At 47.8% G+C, this 19,631-nt stretch overlaps 2 protein-coding genes and 1 long non-coding RNA gene across 10 annotated transcripts in view; all 3 read right to left on the minus strand.

Annotated features, from left to right (window-relative positions):
- CENPU (centromere protein U) overlaps window positions 1-1,066 on the minus strand; it is a 43,914-nt gene extending 42,848 nt beyond the window's left edge. Inside the window, exon 1 of one of the 2 annotated variants that reach the window (XM_058719976.1) lies at window positions 1,044-1,066. In XM_058719976.1, coding sequence (XP_058575959.1) covers window positions 1,044-1,051 — 8 coding nt within the window. In that variant the 5' untranslated portion in view covers window positions 1,052-1,066. Of the gene's footprint in view, window positions 1-6; window positions 149-1,043 lie in introns of those variants that run through there. The other variant, XM_058719975.1, reaches the window with a different exon arrangement.
- A 6,416-nt stretch (window positions 1,067-7,482) lies between these two features.
- On the minus strand, window positions 7,483-8,600 carry LOC131506053 (uncharacterized). Of its 2 annotated transcripts, XR_009258707.1 has the most exons (3): window positions 8,390-8,600; window positions 7,953-8,197; window positions 7,483-7,621 (listed from the first exon to the last, which is right to left on the minus strand). It is a non-coding gene; the product is annotated as an uncharacterized LOC131506053 (long non-coding RNA). The 2 variants fall into 2 exon arrangements; XR_009258706.1 differs by lacking the exon at window positions 8,390-8,600 and having other exon boundaries at window positions 7,953-8,377.
- Window positions 8,601-14,587: 5,987 nt separating this feature from the next.
- Window positions 14,588-19,631, minus strand: part of ACSL1 (acyl-CoA synthetase long chain family member 1) — a 72,741-nt gene continuing 67,697 nt past the window's right edge. For all 6 annotated transcript variants that reach the window (XM_058720000.1, XM_058719995.1, XM_058719994.1 and 3 more), the window contains 4 exons: window positions 18,373-18,516; window positions 16,776-16,877; window positions 16,598-16,669; window positions 14,588-16,239 (listed from right to left, as the gene is read on the minus strand). In XM_058720000.1, coding sequence (XP_058575983.1) covers window positions 16,099-16,239; window positions 16,598-16,669; window positions 16,776-16,877; window positions 18,373-18,516 — 459 coding nt within the window. In that variant the 3' untranslated portion in view covers window positions 14,588-16,098. The remainder of the gene's footprint in view (window positions 16,240-16,597; window positions 16,670-16,775; window positions 16,878-18,372; window positions 18,517-19,631) is intronic.

The raw sequence follows: 19,631 nt of genomic DNA on the forward strand, positions 1-19,631 counted from the left end.
ACTTACCCACCGCGCCCCGGACCCCGCACCCGCCGCGACGGAGCCATCCGAGTCCAAGGCTCTGCGGGTAAATGGAGCCAGAAAAATCCCGCCAAACCGCGCGCCGCCCCGAGCGGTCAATCTGGACCGAGCCTGCTCGCAGGCCCCGCCCCGCCCCGGACCGTTTAATCCCGCGGGTCCTCCCGGTCCTGGAGCGCCTGAGAAATCCCGGCTGGGATTGTAGGAAAGCGGATCTGGAGTCAGCGCCTTCCAACCAATTGCTGATGGTCCCTGAGACGTCAATAGTTAGCCGGGTTTTTCCCCGCGCCCGCGCCCGCGCCCGTTTTCCTAAACTATGCAGTTCCGGAGCCGTAGGGGCCCGCCCAGGGGGCGGGGAAGGGGAGGAGCCGGAGCTGAAACGAGGCAGCGCGGTGCTTCTGTGGGTACCCGGTCCAAACCCGGGTGGGAGCTCCTGGCGCTTAGGCTCCTGGGCAGTGAGAACGAGGCATTGCCAACAAGGCAGGATTTGACTCTGCTGCTGCCCTTTAGCCAGCTGTGTGAGCTCGGCCTGTTATTTTCACCTGTATTCTAGTTTCCTCATTGTAAATGGGAAGGGCCCCTTCTGGAGCTAGTATTCTCCGATTCTGTCTTTCTGTTTACAGATTTATTCTGCGAAAGAATGTTGGGCCTTTACCACACCATAAATAAAAATGAACTTAAAATGGGTCAAAGACCTAAACTTAAAAAGGAAAATGATGCAACTTTAAGGAGAAAACAGAGCAAAGATACTTAATGACCTTGAGTTTGGCAATGATTTCGTGGCTGTGATGCCAAAAGCACAGTTTGGGATCACGGAAAAGTCCTGGAGATGGAGAGTAGTGGATGGTTGTGTAACAACGTGCCTGTACCTAAGTGTATGCTGCTAAAGTGTACAGTTGAAAATGGTTAAAAAGCTAAAGTTTATGTTATGCAGATTTTATCACAATAAAAAGAACATATTTCATGCATACAAAAGAATATAACATGTATAACGTAAAGACAAGCAGAAACACCCATGTACTCACCACTGCATTAGAAAATAAATCGTGGGGGCGCCTGGGTGGCGCAGTCGGTTAAGCGTCCGACTTCAGCCAGGTCACGATCTCGCGGTCCGTGGGTTCGAGCCCCGCGTCAGGCTCTGGGCCGATGGCTCGGAGCCTGGAGCCTGTTTCCGATTCTGTGTCTCCCTCTCTCTCTGCCCCTCCCCCGTTCATGCTCTGTCTCTCTCTGTCCCAAAAATAAATTTTAAAAAAACGTGGAAAAAAAAAAATTTAAAAAAAAAAAAAAGAAAATAAATCGTGATCATTCCACCAGCCTTGGTAAATCCCTAAAGAATGTATTAATTACTGTGTATTTCTCAACTTTATATAAATGATATTTAGTATGTACTTTGCAAGTGCTCTTAATCAAAACCATGATTTTTAGATTTAGCCACATCGATTCATGTAGCTGTAGTTCATTCATTTTCATTGTCTTTGGAATGCTTTAAGTAAAGACTCCACATTGAATTTATCCATCCCCCTGTGTATGGTTGTTTCAGTCTTTTTGCTCTGATCAACAATGCAGTGCCCAACATTCTTGTAAGTGTTTCATATGACACATATCTGAGAGGTTCTCTAGGGATAGACCTAGTAGAAATATTATTGCCTCAGAATAAAGGCATTTTAAGCTTTATGTGATAATGCCAATTTTTATACCTCGTTTTGTAGATTACAGTTTACATCCCCCATCGGCAGTATATAAAAGTCCCCTTAGCTCTATATACATGTCAACACTTAGAATTTTTTTTTTTAATTTTTTTTTTTTTTTTTAATTTATTTTTGGGACAGAGAGAGACAGAGCATGAACAGGGGAGGTGCAGAGAGAGGGAGACACAGAATCGGAAACAGGCTCCAGGCTCCGAGCCATCAGCCCAGAGCCTGACGCGGGGCTCAAACTCACGGACCGCGAGATCGTGACCTGGCTGAAGTCGGACGCTTAACCGACTGCGCCACCCAGGCGCCCCAACACTTAGAATTTTTAAGACTTTTACATTTTTACCTAACTAGTGAGTTGAAATGGTATCCTATTATGTTTTTCATTTGCATGTCCCTTAAGACCATCATCTTTTCATCATTCCCAGTCCCTTCCTGATTCCTCCTCACTGAAATCACCTCACCCAGGAATCATTTGGGCAGTTGCCATAGGGGAATAAATCACCTTTCAGGAACTGAAGGTACCACCCTGCTGATGGGTTTAGAAATAGGGTTCCTGGAGCCACTGAAACTAGTCACTCTTAATAGAGTCGACAGGTAGCTCCGTTTTTTGGGAAAAGGGCCATGGGTCTCAAACTTGTGGATCCAAAAAAAGAAACTGCCCAACTGTGAAGACAGGAAGATGTTCAGCACTGGATATGAAATAAAAACTGAACCCAAATAGGTGTCAAAAATGAAAGGAGTTTATGAGCTTATGTCACTGAAAAGCCCAGATGCAGGATGGCTTTGACAGCGATGACAGTTTGACCTAGAGGTTTGAGAAGCCGTCAGGGCTCTGATGAGGCCATTTTCTTGCCCTTCTTATACATAAGCTTGTCATCAGGCCGTGTACGTCAGCAGCGGCATTGGCAGCGACACTTGGGTTTATTGAGCATTTACTATGATCCAGGCACTGTTCTAAGTAGTAAACCACTTCAACCTTTCCCTAACCCTATGTGGTGAGCACTATAATCCCACTTTGCATACGAGGAAACGAAGGAGCAGTCCCACAGGTGCTAGAGGTAGTGCCTGCATTAGATCTTAGGATCCGAGCCCAGAGCTTGCACCTAGCAGCTGTTCCAAATCTCACATCAGAACTCCACCATTCAAAACAAAGGGAGTAGCTATGTCCCAGTATTCCCAGAAAAAAAGCTTAAGCTTTAACGGGGTTTTGGTGACATACCTACATGTGTCGGTGTTCTCCAGGGAAACAGAACCAATAGGAGGCGCGTGCACACCCACACTGCCTATATATATGAATATGTATGTATATTTATAAATATAAAATAAATCTCTCTCTCACGTATACGTATTTAAAAAATAAAGTACCCAACTGTTAATACAGGAAGAGGTTCAGCACTCTGGATGGAATATTTATATACATCTACATGAGAGAGATTTGTGTTCGGGAATTATCTCACATGATTGTGGAGGCTGGCAAGTCTGAACTGGAGAGGGCAGGCCAGCAGCCTACACATTCAGGTAAGAGTTGATGTTGCAGCCTTGAGTCTGAATTCTGCAGGACAGCATGCTGGAAACTCAGGCAGAATTTTTAGCCTGCAGTCTTGAGGCAGAATTTTTTCATCACTGGGAAATCCCAGTCTTTGCACTTAAGGCCTTCAACTGATTGGGTGAGGCTCACCCACATTATGGAGAATAATCTGCTTTACTCAAAGTCTACTTATTTAAATATTAATCACATCTAAGGGGCCCTTGGGTGGCTCAGTTGGTTAAGCAGCTGACTTTGGCTCAGGTCATGATCTCGCGGTCCATGAGTTCGAGCCCCGCATCGGGCTCTGTGCTGACAGCTCAGAGCCTGGAGCCTGTTTCAGATTCTATGTCTCCCTCTCTCTGACCCTCCCCCGTTCATGCTCTGTCTCTCTCTCTGTCTCAAAAATAAATAAGCGTTAAAAAAAAATAAAAAAAAATATTAATCACATCTAAAAAAAAAACCAAATCAAAAAACCCTTTCCAGCAACATCTAGACTTGTGTTTGACCAAGCAACTGGGGATTATAACCTTGACCCAAAAACATTAACAAAAAAACAACCTCTGGATCAACTTCTGGGGGTCATAGAACTGGAATACACTCACAAACTTCCCGGAACCACATGGATTCCTATTGGGATTGGGGTGGTGGGTAGGGGATGGAAATTGGGAAAGCAGGAAATGGATGCTGTGGAGACAGGCAATTCCAATTCCTCTGCAGAAACTTGCCCACGGTTGGTTGCAGAGCTCATCTGTCATAGGGAAGGCAGGATTTCAACCTAGGTGTTCTAATACCAAACACATTCGTTCCACTCCCTCATGCTGCCTTCTCGGTTAAACTGTCAGATTCGAGCAGCGATTCTCAAATTGGGTGAATAAAGGGGAGAGGAAAGGGGGCGGATTCCAGGCTCTCTGGGGTGCGCGTGGTATGATGAAGCAAGTAATGCTATAACATGGACAAGACTCCCAGTTGCTCTGGTGTAGAGCCCAGTCTGGGTGGAAGAAAGTGAACGCGAAGGCCTAAGACAAGTATCAGAAGTGTGGGGGCTGGAGGCCAGCAGCTCGAGAGGGGAGAAGGATCAGTAAAGGGAAAAAGAAAAGCCCAGCAGATCAGAGAGGTTGCAGCCAAGGGAAGATGCGGTCACTGGGAAACTACGAAGACAGTGGCAGATTACTTTTTCAGGAAGCCGTTGCCCATCAATACAGGAAAACCTTGGTTTGCGAGCATAATTCATTCTGGAAACATGCTTATAATCCAAAGCACTTGTATATCAAAGCGAATTTTCCCACAAGAAATAATGGAAATTCGGATGATTCATTACACAACCCAAAAATATTCATATAAAAATGATTACAGTACTGAAATACAATACAACAAAGAAAATACAAAATATAAAGAAAAATAAACAAATTAACCTGCACTTCTGTTTGCAAACTTCATGGCTGGTGTGAGAGAGACAAGACAGAGGAGGGTTATTGTGTAGGAGACTTTCATTATCACTAATGGATGTTGACTGCAATACAGTATTAATAAACTCTTGTCATTTACTGTATTTCATGTAACTGGCAATAAGACAGCAAAGGAAAGGGTCTATAGCTGCAGGCAGCCTGACCTAGAAGGAAGCAAAGCATTCCTAAGCTTACTCTTGGATGGAAAAACAAGGGACTGTCCATAGGTGCTTGGAAGTGACATAAAACACACAAGTGCCAGTTGTGGGCACCTTCCAATGTTCTGAAAGATCACTGATTTCTGCAAACACCACAGCCTGAGACCAAGCATCCAAGCGTGGGAGATGATCACCCACAGTCCCACAGTGCACGCGTGCGAGATAGAGAAAGAGAGAGAGAGAGAGAGGAACCGTTGGCTCGGTTGTGATCATGTGACATCCGGCGTCTCGTACTACTCATATTACAAGACATCGCTCATTTATCAAGTGAAAATTTATGAGAAATGTTTGCTCGTCTTGCGGAACACTCCCAGCAACAAGTTATCCGCAATCCAAGCTTTTACCGTATTTTCTATTGTCAGATGCGTGCGTTGTGTGCACTCTTTCCGTCGTCGTTAACCCTTTGGGAATGTTCGTTAAAGTCAACAACCTTGTAATCTTAGCGTACCTAGGGAGGTTGGGAAGAATTAGGGACAGTGGCCAGGACGGGTGAAGCATGGGTGTGGGAAGAGGGCTAAACACACAGGAGTGGAGGGAGGAAGGTCTGGAGCCCTGTAAGTAGCCTGGGCAATGTGAACAACCAGAGGGTGCTGGGGGATAGCAGAGGACAGGTGATTGCAGAAATTCTGGAGGACATCACGGTGGGAGGAGCATGATATAACATACTTTCATGTTTGGACAGTGAAAAAAACCCCACCACTATTGGAGGACATGGGTGGCTCAGCAGGTTGAGCATCCGACTCTTGGTTTCGGCTCAGGTCATGATCTCTGGGTTGTGGGATCAAGCCCTGAACTGAGCTCCACACTCAGCGTGGAACTGCTTAAGATGCTCCCTCTCTTTCTCTCTCTCCCCGCCCCAACCCCTCTACTCTGCTCCCATTCTCTCCCTAAAAAAAAAAAAAAAAATGTTTGATAAAACAAAACAACAACAACAAAAAAACCCCACCACAACGACTGCTTTCATAATACAGATGTAGAAAATAAAGAACTACAAAACATCCTGGACCTCGGGATGAACTGAATGCTTGGGCACAGACACTCCTCTGTGGAAATATATCTTCCCCATGAAATGGGTTGATGTATATATTAACTTCATGTTTTGGAATTATTAGTTTGATTTTCATTTCTTTATTCATTTTTGAGAGACAGAGAGAGACAGAGTGCGAGCAGGGGAGGGGCAGAGAGAGAGAGAGCGAGAGAGGGAGACACAGAATCTGAAGCAGGCTCCAGGCTCTGAGCTGTCAGCACAGAGCCCGACGCAGGGCTTGAACTGGGCCACCCAGGCGCCCCTATTAGCTTGATTTTTAAGGGAGAATATTATTTACCTTACAGGTTTACCATGAAGATAAGAGGTAAAGAATATGGGGTATTCATATACATTTATGTATACACTTACATATATACTTACATATACACTTACATATACGTCCATATCCATACATATATATACCCATGCTTATTATTTCTTACTGGGCCTCTGCTTTCTTTCGGGGGAGCTCTTCTGTGGAATTTCCTGTTCAGAACCGTGGCCACCAGAGGGCAGATGAAGACCAGGACTGGAGGTTTGAAGATGTAATTGGAGACCAGAGTTCACATTTTCTGGTTCAAAGTCTGTTCAAGATTAGTAAGGCTACGTCTCTTAACTACCTGTTGCTCGACTCATTTTTCCTTGTCATGTGCATTATCCTCTCTTATACGTCAAGCTCATGCCTTTAAGTCTCCCTGAAGGCAAAGGGTATGATATTCTCGTGTGGGAAAGAAAATAAAGGAAATAATTTCTTTCTCAAATTTCCCTTCTGTGTTTTTTTTTAACTTCCTGCGGCAAGTTTGGGAAGAAACTAAGGTCGTTATCTGTGGTAAACAGACCAACTGCTCACCATCTGTAACAATGACGCTGCGAAACTAACTGAAAACGTCCCGCGGGGCAAGGCCAGGGCCAAGAAGGAGGAGACCTCGGCTTGGACGTTCCCTTCATGACAAAGAGGAAATAAAAATCAGAAAGGAAGTAGTACGCGGTATATTTTTCAGTTGGGGGGCAGAAAGAGTTTTCCATTGCCGCGAACTGCGATGACGTTCGATCCCTCCGTGTGTCACAAGCTCTCGGACGTTTCCTTGGCTCTGATACCCACTACTGAACTTATTTGCCGTGCAACCAATGTCCTACTTTTTCTAGACCTAACTGGCACTGCCCGCAGCCAAGCTGAGATCACATGCCTGACCACTGCATCATGACCTGCAACGTCACATGTTTCAGATTCCATTCCCAGCTCCCTGCAGGGCTGCGTCTGGTGCAGGAAGTCTGGCAGGACCATTCCAGCAAAATCCAGGATTTCTCTGGCCAAGCAATAGCTGATTCCAACCTGCAGAGGAATTCGTTTTATGACTCAAACTTGCGAAAGGGACACATGAGCGCACAAGTGAGAAAGAGAAAGCAAAAGAATACCCCAGAGGAAGAGATTTTGGTAAGAAAACAAGAGAAATAAAATCTCTACAGTAGAAACTTTCTTTGTCTCTATGATTCGCTCTCAAGCTGTGCCCCCCCCCCAAAAAAAGAAGAAGAAAAAGAAGTTTCTGGAAACAGTTCTCATCCTTTTAATGTCCTTGCTCTCTGACACGACTTTTGGGTGGCCTGAGGACACACAGTTGTGGAGCTGACCTTGTTCACAGAGTTCAGGGCAACTGGAGTCCTTACCTCAGGGATCCTTCACTGCTCAGCTGAGAATGGAAAAGAGCCAGAGTACCACCAGCCAGACAACCTCACGCCAGACGTACTTCCCTCTCCAACCCCCAGGTGACACAAAAACCTTCTTTCTGGAACCTTCTGTAAGAGTAAACAGCTACCCCTACCCTCTGGCTGCCACCCTGTTCTCACAGGCCAGCTTGCTCACCCCTTTAACCTTGTCACTTAGCATAAAGAAAATCACTACCAACCACCCTACCCCTCCACCTCACACCATTGCCAGGCCGCAAACATGCCAGGCTCTTCATTTCCTAGGCTTGGAGAATGGGAGAAGGCTTCTCAGAGGAAGTGGGATCTACAGTTTACCTGGAATAGGAGCAGGAGCCAGCTAGGCCAGGGGAAGCGTGCTCTAGGGAGACAGAGCATGTGCAAAGGCCCAGTGGTGAGCGAGCATGTGACGTATTCTGGAAGCTAGCACAAGTTCAGCGTGGCTGGAGCAGGGTTGGGGGGGGAGCAGAAGACGAGGCTAGGGACATCAGCAGGGGTCCTCCAGTTCCTTGCTCCTCAAAATGCCCTGCCCAGACCAGCAGCGCTGGCATCCCCTGGGGAGCCTATTCAAAACGCACAATTTTAGGCCCAGCGCCCAACGTGTTGAATCTGCATCTGCATTTTAAGATCCCCAGGGCATCTGAGGCACAGTAAAGTCTGAGAAGGCCTCCTCTAAGTCTTTCAAGCCGTTCAGACTTGGGAACAACAGGAACTTTCTGAAGGTTTAAACAGGACAACCACACGATAAGACTTACGAGTTAGAAAAATCATCCTTGCTGCAAAGCAGAGGAAAACAGGGTGAGTCAGTAGAGACCAACACAGACACAAGGAGGCCAGCGAAGAGGCCGGTGCAGTGGTCCCAGTGGAAGACAGCTGCCACTCTGGGCAGCAGGAAAGGAGGAGTGGACACATCCAACAGATGATAGGAGAAAGCCTCAGCAAGACAGTGGCGGCCCTGGAATCCCTCCTGGGTGCACCACCTGGCGGGGTGGGCGGGGGCGGGGGGGGAGGGTGCCGGGGGAGCAGCAGGGTGGGGCAGGCGTTATCAGTGGGTGTGGGAAAGCACAAGACTCTTAAGGGAGAGTCCCTCTGTATGTGCACAGGCTGCACATGTTGCCCAACGCAGAATGTGAGCAAACCGGTTTCACACACACTTCACACGTGTCCCGGACCGTGCCTGGGGCTTAGGTGCCCCTGTGGCAGGGCCCCGCTGCTGCTCTCAGGACTTACCCTCCGACTTTGGCCACATGCAAAGCAGGGAGCCTGCCCAGAGCTCTTGGGGGAAAATCCAGCAGCTTCAGTATTTAGCAAGGACAATTTCTCTTAGGGAACGCTGACATTCCCCTCCCCACCCCCACGAAAAATCTCAATGAAAGTGAGTGGCTAAGAACTTGTATTTACCCAAAAACAAAACCCTGCGTCTGGCCAAGAACAGAACATCTCTGTACCTTAAGAACAGTGCCGAGAAGCAGAACTGAGCCAGTAAGACGCCTACCATTTCAGCAGGCCGACAGTGAGAAGTTAAAAGTCAAAAAGGAAAAAATGTGGATTTTTTTTTTTTTTTTTAATGCCAAATAATGGATAACGGGTAAGGTGGTCAATTTCCCCGTGACTCGTGCTGAGCGAAGGAGGGAGTTCAGATTTGGGCATCTCTTCCAGGACCCCGTGGAGAAAGGGCTGCCCTCGGGGACCTCACATCTGCAGACTCACGTGGTAACAGGGGCTGCACTTTCTCAGCTCTGGGTGCTGAGGCTGCTGCGGCCGAGGACGGAGGAACGGCCACTTCCGGTGATACATGCAGAGGGGGCTGGAGGTGGAGGGATGGGAGGGACGCTCGGTCTCCAGCCCTAAGGCCTTCTGCCCTCTGTCCTCCTGCCCTGCCTGGCAATTGGGACGGACTGGCAGACTTCTCTCCTGCTTCTGCTGCCAAGAAAGGAAAAGATCACTGGAAACGTGGACGAAAATTCCAGAGTCGATGGCATCTACCCGCCTCCACCTTGTGACATGAACTAAGCTGCCAACTCTCCATTTACAATGGAGAGATTAGCTGTACCTGAGGACTGTCTAATGAAGGAGACTTGTCTGACACAGTGATGGGCATCACACCAGGGAGGGGGAGGGACAGCAAAAAAGTTGACCGAGGTAGAGAGGTCCTGCAGTCGGAAAACTCAGGAGTAGTTAGCTGATCTCCCTGACTTCCCCGGAGCCCCTGTCCCCACCGCCCGCCCCCCACCCCCCGGCTTCTGCCCTTTCTGCCCTGCTGGAACACTTATGTCCACGGTGGCCACCACTGCGGGATCAGCGGACGTTCCTCTGTCCCCTACCTTTTGATAGCATATGACATAAGTGATCGCCTTCCTCCCCGAACCTTTTCTCTCTTGGCTTCTGGGACACCCCATCTTTGGTTTCCCACCTTCTTCCATGGTAGGCCATTCTCAGTCCCATTGCTGGCTCCTTAATTCCCTTTCAAATAGGTGAGGCCGGTTCTGTCTTAGACCTCCTCTGGTTCCCATCCAGGTTTTCTGATCCCCCAGGGTCCCCAGCCGAGTCTCTTTCACCACCCCCAATAGAAACGGCCCAAATTCAACCTCCTGACTCCCTCCCCCCAAAACCGATGTGAGTCTTCCCAGCTCGGTGAGGGCGGGTGCACGTCCACCCCCCTGCGCTCACATCCTGAACCCTCCACTCCCCTGGTTCCCCACGCGCGGTCCTCCCCCCCGCCCCCCCTTCCTCCTCTGTCTCTGCTGCCACCAACCTGGTTCAAGCCACCATGCCCTACGCTGTCCTCACACGGTCTCCAGGAGTGGTCTTTGAGAAGGGGAACTCAGGGAGGGTAACTCCTTGCCTCAGACACCTCTTTGGTTTCCTCCTGAACCCAGGGTAAAATCCAGATGCCTTCCTGGGCCGCGAGGCCTGCTAACTTGGCCCTCCTTCATCTCTAACTTTTCCCCAGTACTACACTTTCCCTTGCTTATGATGCTCTAGCCTTACTCACTTTCTTTTGGGCCCTGGGATACATTGGGCTCTTTCTCACCTCAGGACCTTTGCACTCACGGTTTCTGCTTTTTGACCTCCTTCCCCAAACCTTGCAAGGCTGGTTCCCCTCCTCCTTCTTCCAATCATCCCCCACAGTCACCTCCTCAAAGGGACCTCGTCTGACCGCAACACTTAAAACAGGCCTGTGGTCCCCTCCCCAATCCTCTAGCAATTGTTTTCTTCAGAGCACCATCACAATCCGAATTCTTGTGTTTGCTTTTTTGTTTCCTGTGTGTCCGTCCATCTCTGTTACACAGGGAGCCTCGTCAGGGCGAGGATCCTGTCTGCTGAGCTCACTGCTGTGTCCCCACAGCACAGAACTGGGCCTGGCACTTAGCTGAGGGTAAACACATAACTGTGGACTCACCCCCTGCCTAACAGGGGTTTGTGAGGACTGAATATTCAGAGGACGTCAGTAAGGAATGCACACTGGCGGGCACACTGGCCATACCAAATCCATAGCCCCTGCAGCTGTTACTGAGGAGGGTTTCTAGAACTTCTGAGGGACCTCATGAACCTGCCGTTGGCCTGTGACCCAGCTTTCCACGTATCTTCTTCCTCAAACAGAGCGGCTGGCTCTAGGAAACTTTTAGTCCTTGGTGGATTTGGGGTTACCAACATCACAGAGAGCAACTCTAATTTCTGAGAAGCCGTAAAACCAGAACAAAACTCTGGGAGGTGGTGTTAGCTCTTGCCAGGACAAAGAACAATCACAGGGCAGGAATCGAAACCATCTGTACCGAAGCTTCGAGGCAGAACTACTGGCACCGAGAAATAACTCCACCGGCATGTCTCGTCAGGAAGTTCACGGTCTAAGACAAGAAGAAACATCCATGGCGTGGGGTTGAAAGCTTGGGTCCGGAGCCAGACGGAGTCCATGCCGTCTGGGCGTGGGACACTGATCACATTATCTGTGTGCTTACATTTCCTCGTTGTAAACTGGGGACAACGGTAGCATTTGGCTCCAGGGGTTGTAATGTAAAGTGGGTCATCTGTGTAAAAATGCCAAGAATCGTGCCTGGCACGGGGCGACGTCCAAAGCATTTTAGTTATTATTATTATTCCAAGTAATCTGAAATGTGGGAGTGGGGCAAAAATATTTACCAAGTGCCAAATATACTTAAAAACAAACTGCTTTTCTGAGTTTAGATCTAGAATGAGGGTGGGTCACAGCTGGGGCCTGCAGGGAGGGGCAGGAGGAGCCGTGAGGGCACAGCCACTAAAGCACTAAGTGGTTTGGCATTTCTGCCCCACTCACACCTCCTCGCTAGGGCTCTACGGGGGGAGACTCCTGCCCTCTGGCTGTTGTGTTGTTTTGTTTGAGAGAGAGCACGCACAGGGGAAAGGAATAGAGGGTGGGAGGGAGAGAGAGACAGAGAGGGAAGGAGGGAGGGAGGGAGGGAGGGAGAAAGAGAGAGAGAGAGAGAGAGAGAGAGAGAGAGAGAGAGAGAGAGAATCTTAAGCAGTCTCCACGCGCAGCATGGAGACCAACACAGGGCTCGATCCCACAACCCCGGCTGGGATCATGACCTGTGACAGGATCGAGAGCTGGACGCTCAACCGACTGAATCACCTCGGCACCCCTTTGGCTGTCCTTGAAAGAAGCTTAACTCCCAGGGCATCTGGATGGAAGAAAAGACTGCCTCATTCCAAGCCAAGCCCTTCTCTTCTGTTCCGGCTGGGTTTGAGACACAGACCACAGGGCTTTCGAGGTCTAGTTTTGATCTGTGGGATGGAGTGCCACTGGATATCTACTGCCGTTGAACAGGCACGGACCCCCAACAGAGCACCATGAAAGTTAAGAATCGAAAGGCGGTGTTAGAACTCCCAGAGCTCAATAAAACACACAAACAACCCAACTTGTAAAAAAAAAAAAAAAAAAAAAAAAAGGGCAAAGGACGTGAAGAGGCATTTCTCCAAGGAAGATGGACAAACAGCCAATAAGCACAGGAAAGGGTGCTCACCCTGACTAATCATCACAGAAATGCACAGCGAAACCATGATGAGATAGCTCTTCACACCCACTAGGATGCGCACTGTGAAAAACACAGAAACCAACAAGAGAGGATGTTTACAGACAGGATGTGGAGAAACTGGCATCTCTGTACATTGCCAGTGAGACGGTCAGTGCAGCCGCTGGGGAAAACAGTATGGTAATTCCTCAAAGCTTAAGCACAGAACTACCCTATAATCCAATGATGGCACTTCTAGGTAAATACCCACCAGAATCGAAAGCAGGGACTAAAACACGCTCTCAGCAATGTTATTCTCAATAGCTAAAAGGTACGAGCGACTCAAATATCCGACAACGAACGAACGGATAAAGAAAACGTGGTCTGTGCACACAATGGGGTATTCCTCAGCCTTAGAAAGGAAGGAAGTCCTGACACATGGTATGACCTTGAGGATATTGCAAACAGTGGAAAAACCAGTCCCAAAGGACAGCTACACCGTAGGATTTACCTAGGGTCAAATTCATGGCGACAGCCAGTAGATTGGTGGTGGTCGGAGGCTGGGGAGAGGAGGGGATGGAAGCTAGTGTTTAATGCGTAGAGTTTCGCTTTTGCAGGATGAAAAGAGTTCTGTGGACCGATGGCGCTGATGGCCGCACAATGTGAACACACCTGATGTCTCTGAAATGTAGGCTTGAAAATGACTAAGACGAGGGGCCTGGGTGGCTCTGCTGGTTAAGCGTCTGACTTCGGCTCAGGTCAGGATCTCACGGTTCATGGGATCGAGCCCGTGTTGGGCTATGTGATGACAGTGCGGAGCCTGCTTAGGACTCTCAAAATAAATAAATAAAACATTAAAAAAAAAATTAACTGGGGGCGCCTGGGTGGTTCCAATCAGTTAAGCATCTGACTTTGGCTCAGGTCATGATCTCACGGTTTGTGGGTTCGAGCCCCACGTGGGGCTCTGTGCTGACAGCTCAGAGCCTGGAGCCTCTTCAGATTCTGTGTCTCCCTCTCTCTCTGCCCCTCCCTCTCTCGCACTCTGTCTCTCTCAGAAATAAACATTACACAAATATTTTTAACGATTAAGATGATACATTTATGTATAGGATACAATTTTTTTTAAAAAAAGGATAAACCCAACGTGTACATCAGCTTCATTATAAGAGAAGTTTTCAAAATTCCAAGTATTTGTTCATATTTACATGGGAATCCCCTATTTAAATGGGATTTATTTAATGAACTCCTACTGGTGTACAAGCCATGTTGGGCACGAAGGGAGGGAAAAGGAGGTCATGTCCTAGTGTGAAGAAACTCACATTTCCTCAACTCAGGGGAAGAAGAGAAAGATGAGGGAAGACAAGATAAGGAATTTAATAACTCAAACAAAAGGCAGAACGTGTTTGGAGGCTTTCAAGAGATATGCGCAGAGGGCTTGAGCTTTAGAGGGAGGAACCAAACATCTCCACACCAAACATGAGATTTAAGGGAGGGAGCGAGGGCAGGAGGCGATTTCAACGTCACAGACTCCATAAGGAGCCGGGGGCGGACTACAGAGCACCTGGAGAGGAAATATTTACAACGAGAGCACAGCGTGGAACCAGAGGAAAAGGGAAGAGAAAACAGCAGCTGCTGTAAGCGAGACATCTAAAACAGTGCTTCGTAAGGGAATTACTAAAACACACAGAATCAAACCCAACTACAGCCAGTGTCTCCTGAAACCTGGCTGCCCAGCAAAGAATTTGCATTTCCAAGAATATCTGTATTGCTCACACCATGGTTTTCTTCACCACCCAACAGGGCTGTCGCCAGAGAGCCCAGCCAGGGGCCCCGGTTGGCCCCTGTAAGCGTTGGCGAAAACACGGGAGGGCGGGGCTGAGGCCGAGGGCCCTTCCGGCTCCCTTGTGCGCATCCAAGGCTATCCCGAATATTACCCCTGACACGAAAAGAGAGGCTTTCACCCACTTGAAATGCAGAAATATTTATTTTGGTTTCCTTCATTGTTTTTGGAAATTCTGTTTTGGTTTATAAAACATAGAAATAGCCAACACTTAAAGCAAACATTCAAAACCCCAAGGTGACAAATTATTGACTTTGTGTGCAATTAAGAATACACGTACGAAGTTAGGCTACCAAATAGTGTTACTACAATGACAATTCTTTAGTGCAAACCCTGTTGTGCTTGTATAATACACGGACGCTCACAAATCCCAAACCAACTGCTTTCGGTATCGAAATGACAACTTGATTCAGTCACACGTGGCAAAGACTTGCAGTAAAGTGAAATGCAGCTAATTTCCCAAATTAACTTAGAAAAAAAAAAATCCCTTGAGAAGTTAATCCCAGGAAATGAATTTTCCAGATTTCTACATCCTAGAATTTTGGCTTGGCAAATACATTTCATAAAAATCAGGTAGCATTGTAAGAGTGTTTATTACTGTCCATTTCAATAAGTACCCAAGTAGATCTATTCCCTTAATATTTTGAAAGACATGCCTTGCCTGAGAGTTTACTGGGGGCCGGGGGAGCCCGTTAATCACAACGTAATCTTCTGATGTGAAAACCACATTAAAACTCCATCGGCCATCACAAATAGTGACTGGTTCGGTGAAGATAAAGTCAACAGTTACACAGGCGTCACAGTTGAGCATGGTTGACCCAGGTGATTTTATTTCCTTCTTGAAATGCTTCTCTTCACTGCAGAGTCTAAGGCAGATTTTTTAATAACCCCTGGGAAGGGATGGAGGGAGGGAAGCGGGCGTAGAGAAGAGGGTCTGAGCGCATTCTGCCCCATGGATGCCAGAATCCATTCATTCGCTCAGGTGAGCAGCCATTCATCGGAGACTCCGTAATCTGTGCTGTTTTCAGTGGAGTCTGTTCTGTCCTTCTCTGGGAAACTTCTGCTCCTACAGGACAACAGGGACAGCGGGGAAGCGTGCGCACTCCATACCCCGGGATCAGAGGGGTCGTCAGAGTGCGTGTGAGGCGGTGAAGGGAAGGAGGCAGGGATTAAAAAAGAATCTCTGGTCCACTTGTGATGTTCTCCAGCTGGGACAGTTCTTGTTTTTAAGGGACAGGTTCCCTCCAGGGCACTGTACTCGAGAGCAGCAGACAAATGCAGAATTTGCAGCAAAATCCTAATCCCTTGGTTAGAAAAACAGGGAGACAGAAGTTTTCACCCGCCTTTTTTTTTTTTTTTTTTTAAACTGAGGAAGTCATAAATAACTTAGCACATTTATAGTTCCCCCTTTACAATTTTAAGGCTCATTTTGGAAATTGTGTATCACCATAAGCATGGTCTGCAACACGAGGGGACTGTAAGGCAGTGTTCCACGTCCTCTAATATTCCTATGACAAGAACCCCGAATGCACAAGTCAAACACGGACGCTCCCTTTCCTACGCGTGCTCTAGTCAAAATTACCAACGTGAAGGCCATCAGTAGGAGACGTTGGAGGTGTGTGGTTTCTTTCTCACGTTAAACTTTGATGGTGGAATAAAGTTCATCTATCTGTGACCTGAAATAGTTCCGAAGCTCTGGCCGTTTAGCCTTCATTGTTGGGGTCAGGAGGCCATTGTCGACAGAAAATAATTCGGGGTGGAGAGTAATGCCTTTGACCTGCAAATAAATGAGGTGATTGAAGCAAAAAACGAGGGCAGACACAGCTTGAATCTAAAAAGCCCGTAGACCTGAAGGGACGGAGGCCCTGTGGCTGGTCCAGTCCCTCTGACTCAGGCCAGCCGGCTCTGTCCATAGGGGCTATGCCCACGACAGAATCCGGGCCTGGATCCCGACCTCCAGGAAAGGAGAATGCCTACTCCTTGGTTACAGAAACCCCCTCCCGCTGCCGCGCCGCTCCATCATTCATTCCCCGTGGGTTTCTTTAGGTCACCTCGTGCTCCACACCTACTCACACGAAACCCTCAAGTTGGAAACCTGTTTTGCAGGGGTTCGTGCGTGGTGATGAAAGTCTTACCTGTTCAAATGGTTTCAGGCCAGAGTCCTTCCCGAGCCTCACCATGTCTTCTAGGATGGCTCTTCTGACATCCTAATAAGGCAAGAAAACAACACGCTTGCTGTGCTGGAGGTCCCTGGAGGCAGGCCCGGCGCCAGGCCAAGGTCCGGGAGGTGGACCACACGCTTCGGAGCCTTACCTTGTTCCTGCAGAGTTCCTCAAAGGAGCCTGCAAATCCTCTCTTTTGGGCCCAGGGACATAACGTCTCAACATCCGGTACCACGATTGCGATGAGAAATGCCTTTAACACAGACGAGTGAGTTAGGACACGGCTTGATGCAGATACTCTGAGACAGTGCTTCTTTGTCATCTTGTACCACGGACCCCGGGAGGATCTGACAGAGGTCACGGACGCTCTCTTCAGAACATATTACCAGCCCCAGGGGTCGATGGAGCCCAGGTTAAGAACTCCCAGCTGTAAACTACACCCAGCATCAGGAATTTTGCGATTAAATGTTTTAAAAGGGCCACTGGGCATCAAAATCTGACAAAACCCTAATTTGTATTTACTTTTGCATATTATATATATACAGATTTTAATAAAACTGCATCAAATAAGCAAGTGGGGCAATATATATCATCAAATAACTGCTCTAAAAAAGAGAGAAAATTTATACAGATTCATTTTCTTTACATCTTTCCAATTCTGTCTCCCTCTCTCTGCCCCCCCCCCCATTTGTACTCTGTCTCTCTCTCTGTCAAAAATAAACAAAACATTAAAAAAAAGGGGGGCAGGGCGCCTGGGTGGCACAGTCAGTTAAGCAGCCAACTGCAGCTCAGGTCACGATCTTGCGGTTCATGGGTTCGAGCCCTGCGTTTGGCTCTGGGCTGACAGCTCGGAGCCTGGAGCCTGCTTCCGATTCTGTGTCTCCCTCTCTCTGTCTCTCCCCCACTTGTGTGCTCTCTCTCTCAAACATAAAACATTAAAAAATTTTTTTTTAAATCTCTAACGCCTTTTTCTTTTTTACAGTTTAGTAACAATAAAACTAAATAAAAATCAAACGCATGGTAAGGTACCAGGTCAAAAAAAACCCAGTACACACTCAAAGAAAAATAGGTGTATTCCTTACAAGATAAGAAAATATTCTTTCAAAAGTATTTAAAAGTCTCAAGATTTTAAAAAAAAATGAACTTTCAGGAAACCAGACCCCTTCCTCTTCCTTGCCATCATCCGCCCCACATTTTGCAAAGAGACGTGCCCCTACAGCATTGACCTTGGTTTTCAACTTTATGTATATATACCGGTTCAGAACCACCACTGCTCAAAAACAGTTCAGGAGGCACAGCATAGCTATGATGCGTTTAACATGCTTGAAAATTCTAAACTTTCTCATAATCAACGTATCAATATTTCCTTTCATAATTAAATTAGAAGCGTATTGTACCCTCTCCCTCATATCTTTTTTTTTTTAATATGAAATTTATTGTCAAATTGGTTTCCATACAACACCCAGTGCTCCTCCCAACAGGTGCCCTCCTCACTCCCTAACATCTTTATCCAACTCCCCTTGGTACACCAGGCCACTCGAGCCAGGTAAAATAAAAATATGCAATTTAAAGAGAAACACTCTTCTGGATAAGAAATGCCAGGCAGCAAAACCCAGTAGTACTCTGGCACGTCGCACATGAAAGTCAATTCAATACCCATCGCCAACTCCCCGTGGCACCGAAAAGCTCCGGAGCACGAGGCCTGGCCGTGCCCCCGTGACATGGCTCCCAGGGCAGAGGGCCCGTACCTGCAAGCTCTCTCCGTACACAAACACCTGAGCGACAGGTTCGCTTCGCACGTAGATGTTCTCAATCTTCTCCGGTGCTATGTACTCTCCTTGCGCCAGTTTAAATATGTGCTTTTTCCTGTCGATAATCTTCAAGGTACCATTCTGTTTATTAGAGGGGAGGGAGGGGCTGGCAGTGGGTCCGTGGCTGGTGCCCCCTGCCCCTGCCCGCCCCGTGTCAGTCACACACAGTTCAGGGCACTTTGCACAGGGCATCATTTAATCCTGGTAACATGGCACAGAGGCGAGCTATCAGCCCATCTGAGAGGCAAACTCAGGCTTGGAGAGACTAAGTGACTTGCCCAAGGCCAGTGAGTCAAGTAGAAAGAGAGAGAGAAAAAGAGAGAGAGAGATTGAGAGAGAAGGGACCCCAGAGCTCATGCTTTCACTTCGTCCCTAGTAGCTTCCTACCTATCTGGCTCCCCGAGAATGAGTCCTGCTCCTTGAGAGTACAGACAGGGACGTATCCTCCCAGAGCACTCTGTCTACACAGAGTGAGGGCTCAGTGGATGTTTGCTATGGAGAGGCCGAATGCCTGCTTCCTTTGTCATTGTTTCGGGGCGGGCGGGGGAGGGGACTGCTCCTGGCCCCCTGGGGCAGCGTCGGTCAGCTGCCCACACAATAACCGTGGGGAGGCTACAATCTCTGCGCTAGACTGGCCAGATGTCAGCAGTGCCTGCCTCTGGTAACCCAAACCTCATCCCATTCAACCCATCCCCATCCCAGGGTCATTCTTATGCTTCCAAAAGTCAGCTGTTGGGGAGTTTCTGTGGTTCTCTCATTCCACGTTGGTTCTGCGCCATTTTCACAAGGAGTAGACTGAGGTCCAGAGAGATTATGAAATGTGTTCATTAGCGCCAGAGCCAGAATTAGAACTGACACGTAATCCCTCTTGCACTTGGAAAGAGGGACTTAATTTATTTCTGAATAACTGGGGTATGCTGAAGTCTGAATTAATTGGCTCGGCGGGACGAGGGGCGGATTTTCCACTTCACTAAAAATTTCGGGGAGTATTGTGCACCTTAAATCTATAAGAATCGACCAATACACAATAATGAAAATTATATTAGCCATTCCAGTGCTTGTAATTAAACATGGTAACCACTTAGAAAAAGCAGTGGTTGGTACCACAGCAAGCAAAATTGGCCCAACCTATGGATGTGGCTTCTTGTACATGACTCTCCCTCTTATGGTGGACTCTGGAATTTCTCTACATAAAT

This window comes from Neofelis nebulosa, chromosome 3 (genome assembly GCF_028018385.1).
Source record: "Neofelis nebulosa isolate mNeoNeb1 chromosome 3, mNeoNeb1.pri, whole genome shotgun sequence".
Taxonomy (NCBI): Eukaryota; Metazoa; Chordata; class Mammalia; order Carnivora; family Felidae; genus Neofelis; species Neofelis nebulosa.